Here is a 20538-nt window from a genome sequence, read left to right on the forward strand (position 1 = left end):
GCCCTCCTTCACCCCAAGGCTCTCTCCAGTCCCCTTCCCCACAGAGATGTCAGATATGCAAGGGCATTCTTAAGTATCCTGTGCCCAGTGCTTTCCAGAAGGTCCTATCCCCCCAGACAATTATCCATAAGCACAACCCAACAGCTTTCTTCTGCTTCACTTCTATGAACCTCTGTTTCCTCACCTGTAAAATGCAGCTGTGAAATCTGCCACATGAATTTGAATGAAACAAAATATGTCAAGTTCCCGGCACACGGTAGTTGCCCAATGCATATTAAATTGTCTGATCTAATATTCTAATTTCCCTCATTTGGCACTTTGGTAGCATGAGAAAGCCATGTTTTTCTGCTTACTTCTCTGCTCTAAAATGCAGCTAGCAAGCCCAAGGGCTCTAGAATGTTAGAGGTGTGGCCAGTCTGCCTCAAGAGGCATTTTTCTGGGCAACTTGAGAATCATAAAAACTAGAGCAGGACAGACTAGAAGGCCCTCAGAGATCATTTATGTTAGTGGATCCAAATTACTTTGTTCTTAAGGTTTAAGTCATAAAATTTTAGGAGAGACTCCATTATATAAAATGTATTAAAGGGGATACTCAGCGATCTTTCTGTTTGCTTTTTCCCTTGACTTAACTCCTTTAGCCTGTCTCCCACACACAGAGATTTGAAAATCAGGATCCAGGTCACTCAGCATTAATGATGGTGCTGGGAATACTTCTGTCTCTGAAGTCCTGGGCTTTCTTCAATGAGCTCATGCCGCCTGTGAGGTGTGATGTGAATGTAAGTGTGTGTGTATCGTGTGGGGGGTGCATATTGGGGGGTGGTAGATGTTAAGACTAGAAGAACTATGGGAACTGGTGGGAAATTTTGCTAGATATTCCTGCCAGAGGAAGCAAAGAAGATGTTACCTATTTCCAGAATCCTTTGTTCCAGGAGCCCCTCCTCAAAACTAGTATCCAATGCTCTGGGAAAATATCCTTGGAGACAATGTAACATCCTCTAGTTTTGTACTATAGAAAGTATTGGACTTGTTCAGAAAACTTCACGTGAAATTCTGCTTCTGCTGCTTAGTATTAAGATAATATATTGCTAATACTTTTATTTTTCTTATAATGTGAAAATCCTAGACTAGTTACTAGAGGAAAGGCTGACTTATTCATCCATAAAAGATGTATTCAGGTCTATTATGTGACAGGCATTTTGGGGAGCTGACAACACCTAGCATGCTTTTTATTATATGGAATTGCAGGGTTTGTAGAAACACAATTTGATCAGCCACATAGAAAAAAATCATTGAATATTCATATCAGCTTTATAAGAATAGAAAGCGATTTTAAGAAACTGGGTTTTTGCCACCTCAGAAGAGAAAACCTGGTTTTCTCGGTTCACTTTGAGCTGCTTATGAGTGAGCCGCATAGCCAGAAACCAAGTCCAAGTTCAAAGTGTCTACAATAATTGCATAGGCCTCAACTCTGACAGTGCCTCCACCACTGCACTCGGGCTGGGGAGAAACACATGTCTGGGTAAAAAGGGAGATAAAGGGAACATCTGTTCTCACAATATGGGCTTGTTATCATAGCTCCTTTAAGTACCGAAGCGCTGGCTCCAAGAGTGTATTTTCTCCAGCACGGAATCTCCGCAAGGCTTGGTCAATTTTCCGAGGGCTCAGGGACAGGTTGTAAATGAGATTGTAGTTGTGAATGAGGCGTCTGGCTCGTTCCTTCTCCAGGACTCCTATCATAGGGTTGGATGGGTGGGAGGTTTTTAAAAGAGGATAGAGAAAACAAAAAAGAGGAAAATGAATAAGCTTGAATGACTTCTGAGCAAAAATTAAGTGCTAATATTTTGAAATTTTAAGCTTAAAAACTGAGTGATACCCTAAAAAAGATATTTACAGTCCTGGCTATGCATCACAGTTGTTGAGAGGAATTTGAAGGTGATTTGGGGGAGGAGATAGAGTCCAATAAAATCCATAGGTAGACTCTAAAGCAATTTTAGCTTGTTCTTTGTAGCCATAAAACTTTAAAAGGCCAATTTTTGAAAATGGTGGGGTGCCTGCTAAAAACAATTCCTAATTGCTCTGGCTTATGTTTTTCTTGTTGAAATATCCAAATACGTTCCTAAACATGCAGGATTTAAACAGCTCATTTTTATGCATTTCTGGAAATGTATTTACTGTGACTCCCTCCAGCTTGCTGTGTGATCACAGGTAAATCATCTAACTTCTTGCGGCTTAGAGTCTAAATCTGTGTGATAGAGATGGTCCTGCTTATCGTCACAGGATATACTCTGGTACCACGTGTTATATGTACCAGAGGATGGCATGTTATATGCCTATGTGTTGTCATGCTAAGGGTAAGTAGATTTTGATAGTTGCAGAGAGGAGTTTAAGTGTAGAACACAACAACAAAAATCAATAACTCATTCATAAGCCTTTAACTGTGAGCTTATATAGTCAGATACTGTGCTTGGGGATAGAGAGGATTTTGAGAAGTGGTCTGTTATCTTAGGAAGATCACCAACCAGTTGGGGTGATAAGAGATGCAGAACATTAAAGTGCAACAACCGTAACAATAATGACTGATATATGTATATATATATATATATAACATTTTCAGGCACTCCTCCGAACAATTTACCAATATTAACTCAATCCTCACAACAACCCATTTTACAGAGAGAGAAACTGAAGCATAGAGATGGGAAGTCACTTGCCCAAGGCTGTTCTATTCCATGCATTTAGCCACCATACTATATTGTGGAATGAGGGAAAAGAGATTGTTTTAAGCAGAGCTCAGATTGTTTTCTAATTATTTTCCATGAATTGTGAAGATCTACGCTACAGGTGTTAAGCTTTTAAATATCTTTTATAGGGGTGAAAGATACATCCTAGCATGTTGCTCTTCTAGTCTCCTGTACTTGTGCAGACTGTAATAATGACTATGAAATTCTTTCTCAAAGAATCCAGAGGGAGTGGTCCCTGGTCATTTTGTAGAAAGCCATGGCTGGTCTATTACAGTTGGGCTCTATTTAAACATGCCAGGAAGGTTGAGTGTGATGCTCTGAACTACTCTCTAGTGAGTGTTTTTACTAGTGGACTACAGACAGCTGGGGTCCCCATGTGATTTATTCCATTCAGTTCTATTCGGTTCTGTCCCATCCTGTCCCTTTCTGTTCCATCGCATCCTGTTCCATCCCATCTCATTCCGTAGTGTCCTATCCCATCTCACCCCATTCCATCCTATCCAGTCCGCTGTTTTTTTAATTGCCTAATCTATTCAGGTTTATTTATTGTCTCTTTCTCCTATTAGAATGCTGGTCCTTTCCTCTGCAGAAGCATCTTTCTCTGAGTTGGCAGACTGCATCTTTGCAGTTTTCTGGATTGGGTGGCTGCTCTTGACCTGGTCTAGGTTGGATTCCTCAAGATATTTTCTCATACTCTGCTTCTGGAAATATAAGTCATGGGCTTTGGAGTAGGTGTCTGACTGAGGAAGGTACTTTAACTTTTTGAGCCTCAGTTTCCTTGACTCTAAAATAGGGATAATTAAGTTGTATGAAAATTAATAAAATAAGTGCTTAGCACAGTGCCCAGAACTATTAAGCATTCATTAATGCAGGTATTATTATAGGACAGTTATAATAGTTATATCATCAACATTATTTAAAATACATAAGAATATATTTTAATTAGAAGAAATTATTTTTAAAAATATATAAATTAGTTTATATTTTAATTAAAAATTGGAAGTAATTTAAAAAAATACATCTAAGAATCACCACTGTGTATGGGGGTGGTGGTAGGGATTTCTTCTAAATTCTAAGCTTTACCACTGGTAGAGGATTCCTAGTGTCAGGCAAAAGTCCACTGACTGAAATTTGTCTCTGTCTAATTTGTTGTCGTTAAGGGATGCCCAGGACAGCTGCATAAAATAACCTTACAATCCATCTTAGTGCTGGAAAGCCTGTCCGTATCCCACCAGAACCAAAATGAAAGAAATAAGAACCTCTTTACTATACACTTCATTTTACAGTTTGCAAAGAACTATTAAATCTCATTGGATCCTTTCTCAAATATGGGAGGTATGTTTCATTACTATCAGTGCTATTTTAAAGATGAGGAAACAGTCTTGGAGAATATACATGACTGGCTTTCAGGGCTCAGCAATTTGTGAAGTCTGGACTTGAATATAAGCCTTCTGGTTTTAAAAAAAGACACAAAGAAACAAAGCAAGAAGCAAAACTCATGATCTTTCTGGTATGTCATGGGAGTTTGGAGTAGTGGGAAGTCCAATAGCACTGGGTTAGAATTATGCCTCAAATTCCCACCTGATGATATTTTATCACTCTGAGTTTGGCTTTCTCCTCTGTAAATAAGGACATTAATCCCTCGAGCACGTGGTTGACGTGAGGAGTTAGTGATATAGTCTATGTAAAGGCCAGACCCATCAGAGAATATCCTTGAGTGCTCTCATTGCACTCTGCCTCCTTGAACTCCAAAATATTTTCTATGTAACCTTTAGTTCACTGGGAAAATTCCTGATCTGCCAGTCACTAAAACATTTATCCCAACTACCCATCCTTCTTTAGAAAGCACAACCAGTTAGTTATTCACAGTCATTCCTTGCTCTTTCTCCTCAAGGATATTTTCTTGACAACCCCCATTAAAGAATAAGCACAGAGTAGGTTCCCAGAAATGCTAATTTGATGATGGATGTTCTGCCTTCACCCTGGATGAAGAACACCCTGGCCTACATATTTCCTTGCACATAATAAAGAGCGCTGATTCATCATTAGGCAGAGAAGGGATCATCAGCTCAGTGTCTAGAGGAGGGCCGTGGTGGTCTGCTGCATACTGTGGCTAATAAACCAACAAGATGACCTCAGTTAATCCTCCTTCCTTATTAAAGATAGTTATAGATGTTTCCAGATTTGGCTGACACATTCCTTGGCTATTAAGGAACTAATGAATTTCATAGAAACAGAGAAAACAGGCATAAATAGTGAAAAGGCCATGAGAAAGTCATTTCAGATCTGCCAGAATCTGCCCCAAAGTCAACAAAACTCCGTTTTTCCCCACAACAGTTCAGAAGCGTGAGAAAGGTCCCAGCCTCTGGGGAGTCTCTTAGCAACTAACTTTATGATCCATCATCCATCATCAAAACTCAGCATCTGTTTCTTTAGAAACGTCTTTTCTCTCTACTTGAGTTTTGGTTTCGTTTGTTTTTGTTTGTAACCCCATCATCACTCTCACAGTCTTGATATGTATACCTAGACTCATGAAATAAAGGTTATTTTGGTAATCTTCTGATTTCCTTTTTTTCCAGTATCTTCCCTAAGTGATCCATCTCAGCTTTCACTGTGTCCTCCTCTGGTTGAACCTACACTGGGTAGAGAATTAAGCCTCTTCCCAGCCTGCAGGATTCACAATAGGGTCTCAACTTCACTATCCAATCCAGCATGACCTTCAGTACTGTCTTTCTCACCCTCTTCCCCATCATACTCCTTCTCACCTTCTAGCCTTCGCAGAAGATAGTTTCAAACTCAGAATTCCCTATCCAGCCATTCAAAGTCTACCTCTCCTATAGGTTCAGCTCAAGTTCTCTCTTCCAGGGAGCCCTCTCTGAGTAACCTGCCCACATTAGACAGTGAGCTTGTTTCATCTCTTCTGTCTTTTATTTTTTTGGACCCTTTAAGTCTAGTTTGTGTCTTTAATTATAATACTTTACTATATTCTGTCTTTAAAATTTTTTGTTTTACTGGCATTGAACTATTGGCAGCCTCTGTGTCTTACTTAAAATTTCCTTGAGGCCTGAGACCATGTCTCATCCCTTCTGGTTTCCCTCCTGGTCCAGCTCTTAGCACAGGGCTGGGCTCATAACAGATGTTTAATAAATGAATTTCTAATTCAACTAGATGACTTTTTCATCTAAAATTTTCATTTTCCCTCTCTTTGGTATGGTTATTAGAAGTCCTTGCATATTGTATAGCATTTATACTTCATGTGGCCCAAAATTAACTTGCATTGGAAATTCAAAGCAAAATGAAACAAAAACACACAGAGAATGAAAAGGCATTAGTGTTGTTATAGGATTACTTCTAAAAAATACCAATATGTACACTAACTTTTTTTTATTGAGATGTAATTGATATATCACATTGTGTAAGTTTAAGGTGTACAATGTGATGATTTGATATACACATGTATTATGAAATGTTTGCTACAGTAAGGTTAGTTAACAAATTCTTTACCTCCCATAATTGCCATTTTGTTGTTGTTGTTATGGTGAGTACATTCAAGCTCTACTCTCATAGGAACTTGCAAGTACACAACACAATATTGTTAACGAGAGTCACCATGCTGTATGTTAAATCCTTGGAATTTATCTTGTACCTGAAAGCTTCTACCCTTTGACCAACATTTTCCCATTTTTCCTGGCCACCACCATTTCTATGTGTTCCATATTTTTAGACTTCACATATAATGCTAACTCTTCATGAACCACAGTATGCAATTAAGTACAACAATTTCAGTGCATGTGTTTTTGTACGTGCTCCCTCTTTTCCATTTTGTGGGTCTCTGACCTCATTCTGAATTTCATTCTCTCTCACTTAGACATTGCAGTAGCATCCTTTATCCTTTTTATGCTTTAAATTTCTCCTTCATTTTGCACATAGCCATCAAGGACCTTTCTAAAATACAACTTCACCATACCACTCTCCTGCTTAGAAACTCAACATGCTACTCACTATCTTTGAATTAAATCCAAGTTCCTTGGTCTGTCACCTAAGACCTTCCTAGATCTGATCCCATCCTATATTTCCACCTTTTCATTTAATATTCTTCTTAATAGCCCTTACATTCTATTCAAACTAAATTCCTTGTATTGAGCTTCATACATAATGCTTTGCTTGGCTAACTTGCACCTTTGCCAGAAAGGGCCTTCTATTTCATTCCTTTGTATACAAACTAATGATCAATTTCACACTAACATAACCTTCCCTGATCACCTTACTAGGAAGGAATTCTCCTTTCTCTGAATGCCCACATAGCACCCTCTAATGACATTTATCACCTATTTTGGGTTTAGTTATTTATGTACATTCATTCATTTATTTGTTCCCTAAAAAAAAGGGTTGAACAGAATTGTGCAAGGTGCTCAGCATAGAAAAGGAATATAGTCTACTGGGTAGATAGTACTAAGTCCCAAATAGAAAAATACAATATATCAAATATGATAATGGGTGTTAAAGAACTCTGAGAGGCCAGATAAAGGTTGGCCTAGATCTGTCTGGGGAAATGGTGGGAGTCTCAGAGGAGTAGAGCTTGAGTTCCAACTTAAAAGGTGTTTAGGCATTAATTAGCCAGGTAGACAGGGTGGGGAATTGGCAGGGAGAGAGGAGAGGCAGACTGCTCAGGTGGAGGGTGTAGGGTTAGAAAAGGCACAGCCACAGGGGAAAGCAAGGCACGTTTGAGGAAGGCAAGTTATTCATTATGATGGGGTAGGATATGCTGAGAGAATTGCAGTAGAAGGAGAAGACACTGGTCACGTAGACAGGGACCAGCTTTTGCCTTGCTAAACAGTTTAGAGTTCAGCCTGTTAGCAGGCATGCTGAAGATTTCAATCAGGAGAATTACAAAGTTGGATTGTAGGTGAGGCTCAGAGAAACTGTAAGCAACCCGGTGGGGGATTCATATGTGATTCATCTTTGTGTTTCCTGATTGTGCTCAGCATAGTGCCAGGCACATGGTTTATCTACAAATTGTATTTGTTAAGAATTGAAAGAAAGGGAGGTGTCCACTTTCAGATTGCAACACAGATAGAGAGGTGTCTGATTGCTTCTATGTCCTGGCTATTGTAAATAGTGCTGCGATGAACATCAGGGTGCATGTATCCTTTGAAATTATGGCTTCCTCTGGGTATACGCCACGAGTGGGCTTGCAGGATCATACAGTAGCTCTATTTTTAGTTTTTTAAGGAACCTCCATACTGTTCTCCATAGTGGCTGTACCAATTTACATTCCTACCAACAGTGTAAGAGGGTTCCCTTTTCTCCACACCACCTCCAGCATTTATTGTTTGTAGTTTTTTGATGATGGCCATTCTGACTGGTGTGAGGTGATACCTCATTGTAGTTTTGATTTGCATTTTTCTAATAATTACTGATGTTGAGCATCTTTTTTATGTGTTTTTTGGCCATCCATATGTTTTCTTTGGAGAAATGTCTATTTAGATCTTCTGCCCATTTTTTGATTGGGTTGTTTGTTTTTTTGATATTGAGCTGCATGAGTTGTCTGTATACTTTGGAGATTAATCCCTTGTCAACTGCTTTGTTCGCAAATATTTTCTCCCATTCTGAGGGTTGTCTTGAATGGATGAAGAAGATGTGGTACATGTATACAATGGAATATTACTCAGCCATAAAAAGGGATGAAATCATGCCATTTACAGCAACATGAATGGACCCTGAGATTGTCATACAGACTGAAGTTAAGTCAGAAAGAGAAAGACAAATATCATATAATATCGCTTATATGTGGAATCTAGAAAAATGGTACAGATGAACTTATTTGCAAAGCAGAAATAGAATCACAGATGCAGAAAACAAACTTATGGTTACCAAGGTGGGGGGGGGGGTAGTGAGATGAATTGGGAGATTGGGACTGACATATACACACTACTGTATACAAAACAGATAACTAATGAGAACCTACTGTATAGCACAGGGAATTCTACTTGGTGCTCTTTGGTGACCTAAATGGGAAGGGAATCTAAAAAAGAGCAGACATATGTATATGTATAACTGGTTCACGTTGCTGTACAGCAGAAACTAACACAACATTGTAAAGCAACTATACTCCAATAAAAATTAATAAAAAAATTTGTGGAGCCCAGTGCAAAATGAAAAAAAAGAAAAAGATGTGTGAACTGTAAGCTACACATGTCACCTGTATTACTCAGATCACACAGGTAGAGGGCATTTTCTAGCTTCCTGAACTTGTCGATCCACGTCTCACGTTCTTCAGATGTGTTTTTCATCACTGGACTGACAAAAGGCTGTGAGACTGGTCTGATCTTCGAAGCACTCAGGAGATCTTTGGGGCCTGAAGTCTCAGCAGGAGGGTTTTCTGGCTGCAAATCCTTTTCTGGAGTTTTCTACCAAAACAACACAAACATCTCACTGGCAACACATTCACCACTCAGAGCTCCCCCAGTATCTCAGGCAACACTGAGGCTACACAACAAGATTTATTGTAGGTCTGGCTTTGTAAAGCTGGAGGATGAGTTTCAAGTCCTCAGTGCCACAGGACCACATCTGCCAAGTCTTGCTGGATATAGACTATTATGTTGAGTATTCTCTTTTTTTCTTAAGAGAAGGGTGAAATTGTGACTTTAATTCAGTTTGCATTTCTGATTTACACAAACAGAGGTTTTTATAACTGGCTGAGATTTTCATGATGTTCTACTCTGTTTTATGCTACTGGGGTCCACAGGCAATGCCTATAATTTCTTGGTGGGAAAACCTCTGGATCATGAGTGTGAGATTCTTGACAAAAAGTGATTGAAACAATAGTGGTGTTACCTTGGGCTTGTGGGCTCATTGTAATGGATCATAAGGCACCTCTAGTTCTGTCTGTCCTATTCACTTAACAAAGGAAGCTAAGGTCCAGAGTGTGGAAGTGATTTACTAAGATTATATAGTGAATGGTAGACACAAAACTAGATTGAGGGTATAGAGGTTATATCTAGCTCATCTTTGTATCCTAACCCCTTGTCCAGTACAAAATAGAGATCTTTTTAGAACAAGTAGACAAACAAGTGTCAACAGAGTCACATAAGACATTCTGTCACCTGTCATGTAGAGAGAGAAAGCGTCTATTGTTTGATCTGCCCAACCCCACTTTTCCAGGAATTGCCCTATCTGTCAATCCATGTGGTTGTAGAGAGAACCATCATGTGTCTAAGCATATTGTGCAGGATTGGGCATCTAATTCAAAATGGTCAATAAACACAGTGTCCAATGATTTTAGAACCATTTGTGAGAGTTAAGGGCAGAGATAGGAAAATGGAGATCATTCTGGGTGAGAGATAAGAAGACAGAGAGAGAGAGGAAGGATATGAAACTGACAGCAGAGAAGAGAGAATATGTAAGAAGTCATAATAATGTTTAAGGTTCAAGTCTCTGATTTTATTATGTTTCTATCCTTGGGGATCTCTATCTATTATCTATCTATCTATCATTTATCTATCTATTTGGTATATTCCTTATCCTTCTAATAAATTAAGTTGGTAGAGTTGGTTATGTTAATTGCAATCCAAATATTCTCAACTAATTTGTCATTGAATTAGGCCTGCCACTTTGTATACCATCTGCGCTCTCCCAACTTTCAAATACCCAAATTTCTCTAATTTTGTACCTTGTCTCAAACTTCTCTCATATAAGAAATCACATTGCTCTAAAAAAATAGTAATTTCAATAAGAGGCCAAGTTAACAAACATGGATTCAGCTGCTGCTGGGGATGTGAAGAATTGTCTTCTCTGAAATAACATAATGCTATATGAAATTTTACCATACGGATGACCAGCAACCAGTACATTTTAAGAGATTAATACACAAGAATTCTACTTTGATAAAAATCAATTTTGGGAGAAGCTGAAAGTTTTTATAAAGTAAATAGAATAGTGATTCTTATACTTTTTAGAGCTCTGGACCACTTTAGAAATCCAATGAAAATGTTAGATAACCTACCCAGATAAATGCACATTTGCATACAGTTTGATGGATGATTTTAGAGTGTTCAAAGAGGTCCTTGGGGCTGAGAAACTGACTTTAAATAATTATTTATTTCTTCACATGGTTCAACAGTTTCTTTGACCACTAAAGACAGGGAATGGGGCAATCTGTATGGGCCTGAATTAGGCTCAACCTAGTAAGTAAGTAAGTATCTAACACACACTGTATTGTTATGGTCCTCCTGTGTCACGATGAAGTCCATATTCCTTTCTTGGCCCATAAGACCATTCAAGTTCTCATTCTTGCTTCTCTTCTTTCAATGCATACATCTTTGTCTCCAGCCACATAAAACTAGGACAAAAAAATAAAGTTGTTTGATGCCCTTAGGTCTTAGATACGCTGTTTCCTCTGCTGCAAAAGTCCTTCTTGCTACCTATGCCTTGATGCGCTGGGCTCCTATTCATCCTTCAAGGCCCAACTCATATTTTACTTCTTGTGGGAGGCCTTCCCTGACAGCCCCAGGCTAGGTGAGGGGCAATTCTTTGTAGCCCCTTTATCTATCAGAGCACTTATTATGGGATAGTGTAATTGTCTGTTAGAGTATCTCTCCCTTTCCTCAAAGATCTGGAGGCTGGGCCTGTGAGATAGTCATTTTTAAGGTCTGGTTAGTAACTGTCACATAGTTGGTTCTCAAGATACCTTTACTGAATGAAAAAGTGAATGAAAAATTGAATGATTTTCTCTGGGACAATAGGAAAGTGGCTTTACCAAACCTTTGCTTCAATTCCTCTTCCTAAAGAGTGGGACAATGAATGCTGCTTACACAGGAATGTGAGAAGAATCGATTATTACAGAGATGCAGTAAAATCCTCAAACAAGAGGCAAAATAAAAGAGCAAAGTATATTTTTTTCATAATCTTATTCACAACAGACTTAACACTCAAGGAGAAAAGCATTTGCTGTTGTCTCTTGCATGGCAAGAGGCTTGCCAAAATGGATACTATTTTCTAAAATATTTCAAAGTGTGAAGTGCATGAAGAGGCCTCCCGTCACTTGAAGATGAATTATGTTCTAATCCGGGCATTTAAAAAACAACAACAACAGAGAAACTCAGGCTGTTTTTCAATTCTGTCTACATCTTCTCCTGGCTAAGTGCTGGGAATATTAAAACGAATTTTAACTGCTTGCCAGATTTTCTTTTTTTAAATCAAAGAACCCATTACATTTTAAAATGTGATGTCTGGGGAAAAGGTCACCCCCAAGTTTCTGGAAGCTGGACTTAAGATGTTAAAATAGGTCTCACAACCACCCTTTATTTTGATAGCAGTTGGGGGACTGGTCACAGGCTTTGGAAGGACACCATCCATATGCTACAAGTTCAGCTTTTGGAGGCAAGTGGCAAGCCCATCACCGAGTAGTGATGAGAGATTTCTTTGTGTATGTCAGCTAGGACAGAAACCAACCACACTCTAGGAGTTCTTCTGTCTCTCTTCTCTGCTAGAGTAGAGGCTTGAAGTCAAAGACAGTCTGATATCAAGGCACTGGGTGGAAATGAAAAATTTAGAAGGGAGGGCATCACCCAACATCAGAGAATAGAAGGAGAAGGATTGGTAAAGCCCTTCCCTGAGCTTTATATACCCAGCTGCATACCGTATGTTCAGTTTTTCCTGGAGATATCTCATTAACTTCAGGATGCACTGGAGTAGCACAGGCTTCCTTTCCTGTCTTTCCTGGACAAGAAAGGAAAAATGGTTTTAGTTTGGTCTCTTTATTTTTTTTTAAGATTTTTTTTTTTGATGTAGACCATTTTTAAAGTCTTTATTGAATTTGTTACAATATTGCTTCTGTTTTATGTTTTTTGGCCATGAGGCACATGGGATTTTAGTTCTCCAACCAGGGAGTGAACCCGCACCTTCTGCACTGGAAGACGGAATTTTAAGTACTGGACTGCTAGGGAAGTCCCTGGTCTCTTTGTTTTAACACATACACATATACACCCAGGCAAAGAAAATGTTGAGGCTCTGCTATGTGGTTGGCATTGTATAGGGGGATGGGGATACACTGGTGAATAAGAAAGATCCAGTTCCTGCCCTGGTGAAGCTCACAAATGGGAGGTAAATGCTAAATAATCACTCAAGATTATTATTTAATTACAAACTACCATAAACACCAGCAGAGGAAAATGTGAAAATAAACTTCTTTTGGGCTAGGAGTAGGAGTGGTGAGGGATCAGAGAAGGCTTCTTGGAGGAAGTGACACTTAAAGTGGGGACCTGAAGGATGAATAGGAGTCTCCAGGCAAAGGTGATGGTGGGCGTGTGCATAGAGTGGAGAGTCCCAGATAAGCAGAGACATCAGCCTGTAGAACTGCCCTGAAACAGGAGGGCTTTTACAGTTTGGGGAGTGGCAAGGGACCTCTTCCTGTGGTCCTGCCTCTTAGAGAAGCAGGCACTTCCACCTCCCTTTCCACTCAAGTTTGCCCTTGTAGGATTGGGTAAAACCTTTGTCGTCCCCTTTCCTTGTTCCTTTCAGTGGTCAGAAGTCCTATATGGGAAGAGATTTGAATCGTATCCTAACCCAGGAGATTTTACTGTCCAGGTGCTAGTTGCTCAGGCAGCTGCCTTCATGAATAGGAGAAATGTGTTTAGGATACAGGAAGAAGACATAAAGACCGTCAGTTTAAATACTCTAAGGCTTATTGTGGGCATCATTCATTCATTACTCAGCACCTGCCATTAGACTTGGCAACTTATTAATTTAGTGTACAAATCCGTACCACTACACAGCATAGACTTCTGGGAGCTTCAGCTTCAATATTTAATGCATGATTCAAATATGCCATTAACAAATACATATTGTTTCTGAGTTGTTGCTATTTTCAATAAAATGGTTCAATCAATGAATTTTAAACAAAAGGTAGAGGGCAACAGTATAACATAGTGGTGGAGAATAGAGGCTCTGAAGCCAGATACCTTAGGTTTGCGTCCTGGCTCCTTTCTCTATTAGCTGCATGACCTAGGGCAAGGAACTTGTCTTCTTTGTGTCTCAGTTTGCTCTCCTGTAAAATGGGTATAATGCCATCTATAGCCTTATTGTGAGGATTAAATGGACTAGAAAACATAAAGCAAATACTTGGAGCATAACAAGTACTGAATAAATGTTAACCAATAGTGTTATCTATGTAAGGATGTTTATATAAATACATTCACATATTGGATTAAAAATCTTTTTGTTAGACTTTTAATATTGCACCTGGGACTTCTCTGGTGGAGAAATGGTTAAGAATCCGCCTGCCAGTACAAGAGTGTAAAGCAATTATATTCCAATAAAAAAGAAAAGGAAAAAAAAAAAGAATCCGCCTGCCAATGCAGGGGACATGGGTTCATTCCCTGGGCTGGGAAGATCCCACATGACGAGGAGCAACTAAGCCCGTGCACCACAACTACTGAGCCTGTGCTCTAGAACTCGTGAGCCACAACTACTGAGTCCAAGTGCTGCAACTACTGAAGCCTGCGTGCCTAGAGCCTGTGCTCCACAACAAGAGAAACCACTGCATGAGAAGCCTATGCATCGCAACGAAGAGTAGTCCCTGCTTGCTGCAACTAGAGAAAGCTGGCACACAGCAGTGAAGGCCCAACACAGCCAATCAATCAATCAATCAATCAATAAATTAAAAACAAAAAATAAAAAAAGCATTGCACCTAAAACTCATTATGAATCTTCTGCAGTTTCCTGATGGAGAAAGCAATGTGATTTCATCATCTTCTCTGAAGCCCCAGCACGGAGCTGGAATAAGTATCAATGCATGTTTGTTGACTAAGTGGATGATCATGTACCTTAATTTGAAGTTTGGGAAATAAAGTCACTGACTATATAGTTCTGTGTCTCCCATTCTTTTTCAGACCCTGTGGGAGGAAGGATTTCTCTCTTTATCCTCACATACCTAACCCAGATGCTACAGATGAACTTTGGTGTCAGATCTGAATGCTATAATCTGGCTGCCTCCCTTTACCAGCTGCAAGCTTTCAGATCCTAATTTTGTCAGTTGTGAACAGGGAATGATAATAGCATTTTGCAATAATATTGTGGAGATTTAAAAGAATTACCTACATAAAATGCTTAACACAGGGAAGATGCCCAATACAAGGCAGTGTTATTTGTTATCCTACTATTATTATTATGTGACCTTAAGCAATCTAGTTTCTCCAGAAAAGAAGACTTTACATTAGTTATGATGTACCAGGCATTTTTGTGGGCACTGTTCAAGTGCACTATCCCTTTAGTATACGATCTAGAACCTAGAATTTGTCCTGGTCCAGTTTCTCTACTGTCTGCACTTCTAAAAGTTCTATTAGGAGAAGATGCATGCTAGTCTCCCTGGTCTCTTTTAAGCTTCCCTTTCTCCCTCCTAATGCCTATAAGCATATTTTAAAAGGTAATGGTTTGCACATGTGAAAATTGAGAAACGCAGAGCTGAATTTTTTTCTTTCTAACACAGAAGGAACGATAAATAATAACCATCTGTCTAGTCTGCCAGTTGAAAATTTGTACTGGAGGAAATAGGCCAAGCTGGCTTCTAGCTATTTCCAGGTGTTGGAAGGGCCAGGTTTTACAGGGCTCCCAGTGGATTCTGAGAATTACACATCCAGCCCTACCATCCCTCTCCTCCCCACACCCCACTAATGACTTGAGATCAGCGGTCTTCAGCACTGACTGATAAAATGCTCCCACCTGGGGAGCTTTAAAAATTACCAATGCCTAGGTGTCACAACAGACCAATTATATCAGAATCTCTAGGGGTGAGAACACAGGGACTTCTAAAAAATTTCTGGGTAATCCTAAAGTAAAGCCATGGTAGATAACAACTAACTTAAAAAAATGAAATAATGCCATTTGCAGCAACATGGATGGACTCAGAGATTATCCTACTAAGTGAAGTAAGTCAGATATAGAAAGACAAATATCATATGATATCACTTATATGTGGAATCTAAAAAAATGATACAAATGAATTTATTTATAAAACAGAAATAGACTCACAGACATAGAAAACAAACATGGTTACCAAAGGGGAAAGGGGGAGGGGAGAATAAATTGGCAATTTGGGATTAACAGATACACATTGCTATATATAAAATAGATAAACAAGGACCTACTGTATAGCACAGGGTACTATATTCAATATCTTATTACAACCTATAGTGTAAAAGAATCTGAAAAAAATATATGATATGTGTGTAACTGAATCACTTTGCTGTACACCTGAAACATTGTAAATCCACTTATACTTTCTAAGAAAGAAAGAGAGAGAGAGAGAGAGAGAGAATCTGACCTTATTGGATCTACTGGATGAAACTTTTGTGAGAAGGAAACAAATATATGTCAAATATCTATATATGTCAGACATTTCCCACGTGTTTTCTTACTTAATCTGAAGAATAACCCTGTGAGGTGGATTATCTCCATTTGACAGATGAGGAGACTGAGCAATGAAAGTTTCAGTTACCCGCTTGAGATAACAGAGGTAGGGTTAGGTTGGGATTCTAACCCATTCAGTCATTCACCAAACATTTGTTAAATGCTTACTATGATACAACAATGAACAAGGCAGAATCTTCTCATGGAGTGTACATTCCAGTGGCGGGGGCAAACAAATAGATACGTAAAATGATGTGGAGTAGTGATAAGTGCTAGAAACACAACCAAAGCCAATTATGGGGATAGAAAGTAATTGCAGTTGCTATTTTAGATAGAGAATTCACCAAAGGCCTCCTTTTTTTTTTAAACTCTTTATTTATTTATTTTATGTTGATTAGTTTATTAGCTTATTTTTTTCTAATGTCATTTTTTCATGAATGTATTTTAATATGGTCTCATTATTTTGAAATCTGTTATGAAATTTCAAAATTTTTCATAATTACATTTTATGAGCAATATATTTGAAGTTGTTGAAATCTTATTTATTTATTTATTTATTATTTTTTGGGGGGTACACCAAGTTCAATCATCTGTTTATATACACATATCCCTGTATTCCCTCCCTTCCTTGACTCCCCCCCCTCGAGTCCCCCCCATCCTCCCCGCCCCAGTCCTCTATGGCATCTTCCATCCTCGAGTTGGACTCCCTTTGTTATACAACAACTTCCCACAGACTACCTATTTTACAGTTGGTAGTATATATATGTCTGTGCTACTCTCTCACTTCGTCTCAGCTTCCCCTTCACCCCCCACCCCCACCCAAACCTCAAGTTCTCCAGTCCATTCTCTGTATCTGCGTCCTTGTTCTTGTCACTGAGTTCATCAGTACCATTTTTAGATTCTGTATATGTGAGTTAGCATACAATATTTGTCTTTCTCTTTCTGACTTACTTCACTCTGTATGACAGACTCTAGGTCTATCCACCTCACTACATATAGCTCCATCTCATCCCTTTTTATAGCTGAGTAATATTCCATTGTATATATATGCCACATCTTCTTTGTCCATTCATTTGTTGATGGGCATTTAGGTTGCTTCCATGTCCTGGCTATTGTAAATAGTGCTGCAATAAACATTATGGTACAAGTTTCTTTTGGGATTATGGTTTTCTTTGGGTATATGCCCAGTAGTGGGATTACTGGATCATATGGAAGTTCTATTTGTAGTTTTCTGGTAACATCTTTAGGATTTTCTATGTAAGTATCACGTCATCTACAAACAGTGACAGTTTTACTTCTTTTCCAATTTGGATTCCTTTTATTTCCTTTTCTTCTCAGATTGTCATGGCTAGAACTTCCAAAGCTATGTTGAATAATAGAGCCAAGAGTGGATATCCTTGTCTTGTTCCTGATCTTAGAGGAAGTGCTTTAAGGTTTTCACTATTGAGAATGATGTTTGCTGTGGGTTCGTGTGATATGGTTTTATTATGTTTAGGTTTTATTATGTTCCTCCATGTCCCTTTTCTGGAGAGTTTTTTTGTTTTTTTTAAATCATGAGTGTTAAATTTTGTCAAAAGATTTTTCTACATCTATTGAGATGATCGTATGGTATTTTGTGTTTTATGTAGTCTTCTAGTTGATCTTGCCAAGAAGTCCATTCTAGTCCATTCTAGTCCTTAGTCTAAGTTACAGATATTAAGTATTTTTGTGATAACCATACACATACTAAAAACAAGTTCACAGGTTTTTTGAGATTCCAAATGTGATAAAGTTTATAATATGAGGCAATATATATAAATGAGTCATTTTAATCAGGTTATGGTAGGATTTTTGAGTGAAAATGGGAATGAGAAAATTTATAATTCTACACACCCCAAATGAGTAGCTGTCTTTATTTTCTTATAATGCCACTTCTTTCCTTTCATGACACTTAACCTGTGGGGCTAGAGAACAAGCAAAGAAAATGGCCCACTCTGTGCCTAAGAGCATTTAATAATCATAGCTCCAGAAACATAGAAATGGGAAGAGATCAAGACATTAAGTTTCTCAGTAAGCAACAGGCTATCACAACGATGAAACAACAGTATCACCATGCTCTTGTTGCTCTATAGAGTATAACATTGCCTAAACTTTTTGTTTGTCAGACTCTCAATCACTCTATGAAATTCTAGGTTCTGCTAATAGTACACCTTTTTCTATGTTCTTTCAGTGCTAAGGATGGTAGCTGCTTCCTACAATTACTAATCTCTGGGTTACCTCATGGTCATGGGTTGAATTGTGTTCCCTTAATGTAGGTACCACTGAAACCTGTTAATATGACCTTGTTTGAAAACAAGGTCTTTTGTATGTAATCAAGTTAAGATGATGTCATTATGTATTTGGGTGGGCCTGAAATGGAATGAACAGTAGTGTCTTTGTGCAAAGAAAGAGAGGGGGATTTAGGAGGACAAAAAAAGAGGAAGAGAGGAAAGAAGACCATGTGAAGGCAGAGACAGTAATTGCAGTTATGCAACCATAAGCCAAGGAAAGCCTGGGGCTACCAGAAGCTGGAAGAGCCAAGGAAAGACTCTTTTCTATGGTCTTGAGTGGGAGCAGGGCCCTCCTGACACCTTGATTTCAGATTTCTAGTCTCCAGAACCATGAGAGAAGAAATTTCTGTTATTTTAAGCCACCCAGTTTGTGGCACTTTGTTATGACAAATGATCTAGGGAAATGAATACAATCATCATTCTCTTTTTGCTCTTTCAGTCTTCTAATACTGATAATAACCAATCCCTCGATCCCTGCTATAAATTCCCTCTGTTTGAAATACCTAGTGAGGTTTCTGTTTTTCCACTGGAATGCAAACTGATATACTATGCTTCCCCCCATACTCTCAGTACCTTGTATTTTGATCCAAAGGATAACCAGTAAATGGTTGATGGATGTAGTAAATAGAGAATTGCAACAACAGATTAATATCAATGCATATTTTTTCACCTGTCATATTTAACACTTGCTAATTGCTAAATATTTTGCCCAATTCATCTTTATCATTTCACTTAATAATATGTCTTGGAAATCTTCCTATATCAGACCAGCCATGTTATTTTACAGCTGCATTGTGTTATCAATTGGATATGCTGTAATTTAATTAAATGGTCCCTGAAGGATCTTTTCATTGTTTCCATCTTTCAAAACACGTACAAAAAATTGTTCCTCTCTCTCTCTCTCTCTCTCTCTCTATATATATATATATATATATATATATATATATATATATATATATACACACACATCTTGGAGAGTTCTTTGGCGAGATATCAGTAGGATAGGTACTTAACTACAGGATTCTGAGATCTAAGGGATTGTGCAACTGAAATTCTAATAAGTAATATGAACTTCTTTTATAAATGTGCTACATTCATTTTAAAAGGCTCTCACTAGAGATTGCTGCATGGTGTAATACAACTTGGAGAATTATGCCTTTTACGATCCAACTGACCTAAAAGAATAGCCATTAAGGCAAACTTCACTCTTATTTTTTCTTTGCTGATAAGCCATTTACATTTCTGGGAGCAATGAGGTGAAACCCCACAGAAAAACCATGGGGGCTAAGTCACAGCATCAACAAGAGCTCTGGGAATGGGAGGTCTCTCGAGGAACAAATGAACCAAACTCACCTGGAGGCAAATCAGATGACAAATCAGAGGAAGCTCTGCTCAATAACTCAACAAAATTCTTCCATCTGTGCAAGAAAAGGAAACATAATATCTGTGGTCAATGTAGGAAGTGCTGGAAAAATGTGCAATGAGGCTTAAAGTTTATATAGATAGTGATATTAAAGGAGATTTTGATGCCTGTATCATTCGGGATGCAAAAAAGGAAACAAACTACTTTAGATGTCTCTACTAGAAATGGAAATTAGGTACCCACTAAATTATTGCAGGGGATATAGTAGAATGGAGGTTGGTGTCTGATGCTGGGCTAAGGGTTAGGCCTCAGAAGCTGCAATCCAGACTCCAGGGAACTGCAAGAAATTCTGGCTGATGTCTCAGTTTCCCTTGGCCATGAGTTTGGTGACTAGGCAGTATACAGGGCATTCTGGCCACTGGAAAAACTGGTGCCTGCCAAGGTTTGGAGTTGCTACTATTGCAGGAAAATAATAAATACTTATAATGTCCCTGCCCCTCTCCTCACTCTTCCTGCCTTTAAAATCTCATGCAATTTCATCTCAATGATGGAACTTAATTCCAGAACCTCAATGTCAAGGGAGCTTTGGAAATGTTCTTTTTAGCCTTCCTAAGAGTGGGAAGTATTACAACACCAGAAAGAAATGGGTGCTAAGTGCAAATAGACAATATTTAGTGAAGTCCCCAAGCAGAAATTTCATTGAGCAATGTGTGGACAT

General features: G+C 38.6%; 1 protein-coding gene across 1 annotated transcript in view; it reads right to left on the reverse strand.

The window, feature by feature from the left end:
- Window positions 1–1569: 1569 nt before the first annotated feature.
- Window positions 1570–20538, reverse strand: part of C1H1orf87 (chromosome 1 C1orf87 homolog) — an 80158-nt gene continuing 61189 nt past the window's right edge. Inside the window, exons 8-11 of the mRNA XM_057710548.1 lie at window positions 19811–19875; window positions 12382–12461; window positions 8944–9151; window positions 1570–1730 (exon numbers count right to left, since the gene is read on the reverse strand). Of these exons, the coding sequence (XP_057566531.1) occupies window positions 1570–1730; window positions 8944–9151; window positions 12382–12461; window positions 19811–19875 (514 nt within the window). The remainder of the gene's footprint in view (window positions 1731–8943; window positions 9152–12381; window positions 12462–19810; window positions 19876–20538) is intronic.

This window comes from Hippopotamus amphibius, chromosome 1 (assembly GCF_030028045.1).
Source record: "Hippopotamus amphibius kiboko isolate mHipAmp2 chromosome 1, mHipAmp2.hap2, whole genome shotgun sequence".
NCBI lineage: Eukaryota > Metazoa > Chordata > Mammalia > Artiodactyla > Hippopotamidae > Hippopotamus > Hippopotamus amphibius.